At 46.5% G+C, this 3,261-nt stretch overlaps 1 protein-coding gene across 1 annotated transcript; it reads left to right on the top strand.

Annotated features, from left to right (window-relative positions):
- Window positions 1–916: 916 nt before the first annotated feature.
- On the top strand, window positions 917–2,158 carry LOC141544204 (splicing factor C9orf78). The gene has a single exon (XM_074270099.1). The coding sequence runs from the start codon at window positions 1,152–1,154 to the stop codon at window positions 2,016–2,018; it is 867 nt and encodes a 288-aa protein (XP_074126200.1). The 5' UTR covers window positions 917–1,151; the 3' UTR covers window positions 2,019–2,158.
- The last annotated feature ends 1,103 nt before the right edge of the window (window positions 2,159–3,261 follow it).

Raw genomic sequence — 3,261 nt, 5'->3', positions numbered from 1 at the left:
CCCCCCCAAAAAAAAAAAAGAGTTTAGAAAAAAGAAAGAAGACCTGGGACAGTGTGATTCTGGGCAAATCATTTAATCGCAATTGCCTTAAAAAAAAGAGAGAGAGAAAGAATCCCTGGGTCAGATGCTGGAGGTATATCCATTCATAGGACAGAGATATGAATGAGGATACAACAAAAAGACTAAGAAGCAGCAATTTTCTAAGTTTGTCCCTCTTTCTGGAAGAGAACCAACTTTCTAGGTCGAAGAAACGTCCAGGAGTCATCTATTCTCAAGGAGAACGCGCAGGAGTCGTAGTCTGCTGTATCCAGAGCTGCAGAGAGAACACTAAGATTTGGGCTCAGCGATCCACACTTGGTAGCCTTGGAGAAAGCAGTTTCAGTTTGAAGGTAAATAGCGGTCTTTTCGGCTTTGGCCGGAAACCCCGCAGGTCTTCCCTTCCGAGATGTATTTATGTAGGTTGCGGAGGGGAGGAGACTAGGTGAAAGAGGAGCTTCTTTGCCCAGATTGCTACCCAGCCTTAACCACTGAATGGGGCGGCCTCTGCCAAAGGGAGACCTGTTGAAGACCTTAGCTTAAAGAGACGAAGGTCTCCCGTTTCATTAAGCCCATCTCCAGTCGCTTGATCTATATCTGGCCACTGGACCCAGAGGGCTCTGGAGGGGAGGTGACCTGCACAGCCTTCCTTAATGAAATCCAATTCACTTGCATGTCATGGCATCCCCTCCCTGATGTCATGGTCCTCTTCCAGAACGGACAAACAACCAGAGGACAAACAATCAACATTAAAAGTTTGGAAAGTAAAGGACAGGCGCTTCCCTATTCGGCCCCGGAGCCGAAGTTGCCCAACCACATTCACCTAGACGGGCTATGGGCGGAGCTTCCGGGAGGCCGTGCGGGAGGACTCCTCCCTGCCCCCCACCCTCTCACCGCCTTTCCCAGTCAGTGGGGGCGGCGGGAGGGGCTGGAGGGAGCGCACCCCCCACGAGAGCCCACCCCCAGGACGGGCCGCTGCGCGCCCTCTGACCTCACTCGCCTGCGCCGGAACTAGTCACCAGCCCCTGTTAGGACCTAGGACCTAGTGCCCTGGTCGGAGAGGGTGAGAGGCTTCCCTGCTGCGGCCCCTGAGGGAATCCCGAGCGCGGGGAATCATGCGGGCAGGTAAGACCTTCCGCAGGCGCCGCGCCGACTCGGAGTCGGAGTCGGACGAGCAGGACAGCGAGGAGGTCCGGCTGAAACTGGAGGAAACCAAAGAAGTTCAGAGCTTGAGGAGGCGACCTAACGGGGTGAGTGCAGTAGCCCTCCTGGTTGGGGAGAAAGTGCAGGAAGAGACGGCCCTGGTGGACGATCCCTTTCAGGTGAAGACCGGTGGAATGGTGGACATGAAGAAACTTAAGGAAAGAAACAAGGACAGAATCAGCGAAGAGGAGGATCTCAACTTAGGAACATCATTTTCGGCCGAAACCAACCGGAGGGATGAGGACGCCGACATGATGAAGTACATAGAGACGGAACTCAAGAAGAGGAAAGGGATCGTGGAAAACGAGGAGCAGAAAGTAAAGCTGAAGAATGCCGAAGACTGTCTCTACGAGCTCCCCGAGAGCATCCGGGTCTCGTCCGCCAAGAAAACGGAGGAGATGCTGTCCAACCAAATGCTGAGCGGCATCCCCGAAGTGGATTTAGGCATTGAGGCAAAAATAAAAAATATCATTTCGACCGAGGATGCCAAAGCCCGGCTGCTGGCCGAGCAGCGGAACAAAAAGAAAGACAGCGAAACCTCTTTTGTTCCCACGAACATGGCTGTGAACTACGTGCAGCACAACCGCTTTTATCATGAAGAGCTCCACGCCCCAGTCCGGAGGCACAAGGAAGAGCCGAAAACTCGACCCCTCCGGGTGGGAGATACCGAGAAGCCGGAAGCCGAGAGGTCGCCTCCGAATCGCAAGCGCCCCCCCAACGAAAAAGCAACTGATGATTATCATTATGAGAAGTTTAAGAAAATGAACAGACGCTATTGATATCAAGCTGGAAAGTGGAGAGGGTTTTGTTTTGGAGTTTGGGGGTTCTTTTGTTTTTGCAGAGATTTTATTTTTTTGTCAAACACAAATTGCAATGTAAAAAATCAGAGAAATAAAAGTTTGTTTCTTTAAAAAAAAAATGAGGTTGTGAGAAAATAAAGACGGGTTTTTCCCCCCCCTAAGGAATTTATCAAAAGCAGAAAACTTGTAGTATAGTAGTTTGTTTTTTTAATGCCACAATAAGTTGTTTTGTTTTTTAAAGGAGTTTGTAAGCATTTTTGCATGTATCAAGGAAGTAAACTGGATAAAAAGAAATTGGAGATTAGAAAGATAGTATAATTTAAAAATGCAAGCTTCCATGCGAGTTTGCAGGGGATGTGATCAGTAATTAGCTTTGTCCCTGAGATTGCAAGAAAGAATGAAATGTTAAGGGTACTTGAGATGTAGGATTAGAAATGAAAGGGAGATCACAAAAATTGTCTTTTATTGGTAGAATATGAAACAAAATCTGCTTAGAAGAAAAGGGTAGGATAATATCAATGACTTGAAGAAATAAGAAAAGGCTTAAAATAAAAAGTGCACCAATCAATCAGGGAAGAGTAAAGATTACTAGGCAGCCATGGGATCCAGCCAGGATATAATAATTATTATCTCACAATAACCCTGAGGTAGGTGCTAATATAATCCTTACACATAGGAGCTTGAGACTGGTAAAGTGATTTGATCTGAATCATTCAGCTAATAAGTATCTGAGATCACATCTGAATTCAGATCTTGCTGATTCCTGGCCCAGAGTTTTATCCCAAATTTGTAGCAGGGTTCTAGAATCAGCAGATCTGACCTAATCTCTATATCTAACTCACTTTGCCCTATCTAAATATACCGTCCTATAGAGATTCTGGTGGTGATTTACTGACCCTTCAGATTATTTGTCAGGCTCACAGATGTCTTTTCTTTTTGGAAAAATTGGAGTTAAGTGACTTGCTCAGGGTCATATAGCTAGTAACTGTTTGAATCCACAGTTTGAAATCAAATCCTCCAGACTGCTGGACTATTGTGCCACCTAGCAGCCCCTTTAGGGAGACTTCAATATACATGTTTATACCCCTCAAATATAATTGGCTTCCCATTTCATTGTCTCCTCTATGACCCTGATCTTTACCTTTTCTCCATCTTTTTTTCTCTTACACATATAGAGAGTAGTTACTTGTCCTTTGATAGCTTTAATCTCATCATCTCCTGT

This window comes from Sminthopsis crassicaudata, chromosome 5, assembly GCF_048593235.1.
Source record: "Sminthopsis crassicaudata isolate SCR6 chromosome 5, ASM4859323v1, whole genome shotgun sequence".
Taxonomy (NCBI): domain Eukaryota; kingdom Metazoa; phylum Chordata; class Mammalia; order Dasyuromorphia; family Dasyuridae; genus Sminthopsis; species Sminthopsis crassicaudata.
Note: the sequence above shows the minus strand (reverse complement) of the source record. Positions and strands in the feature narration are given on the sequence as shown.

What these genes read in the sequence shown, in the direction of transcription:
- LOC141544204 (XM_074270099.1), top strand. Translation starts at nt 1,152, where the DNA reads ATGCGGGCAGGTAAGACCTTCCGCAGGCGCCGCGCCGACTCGGAGTCG.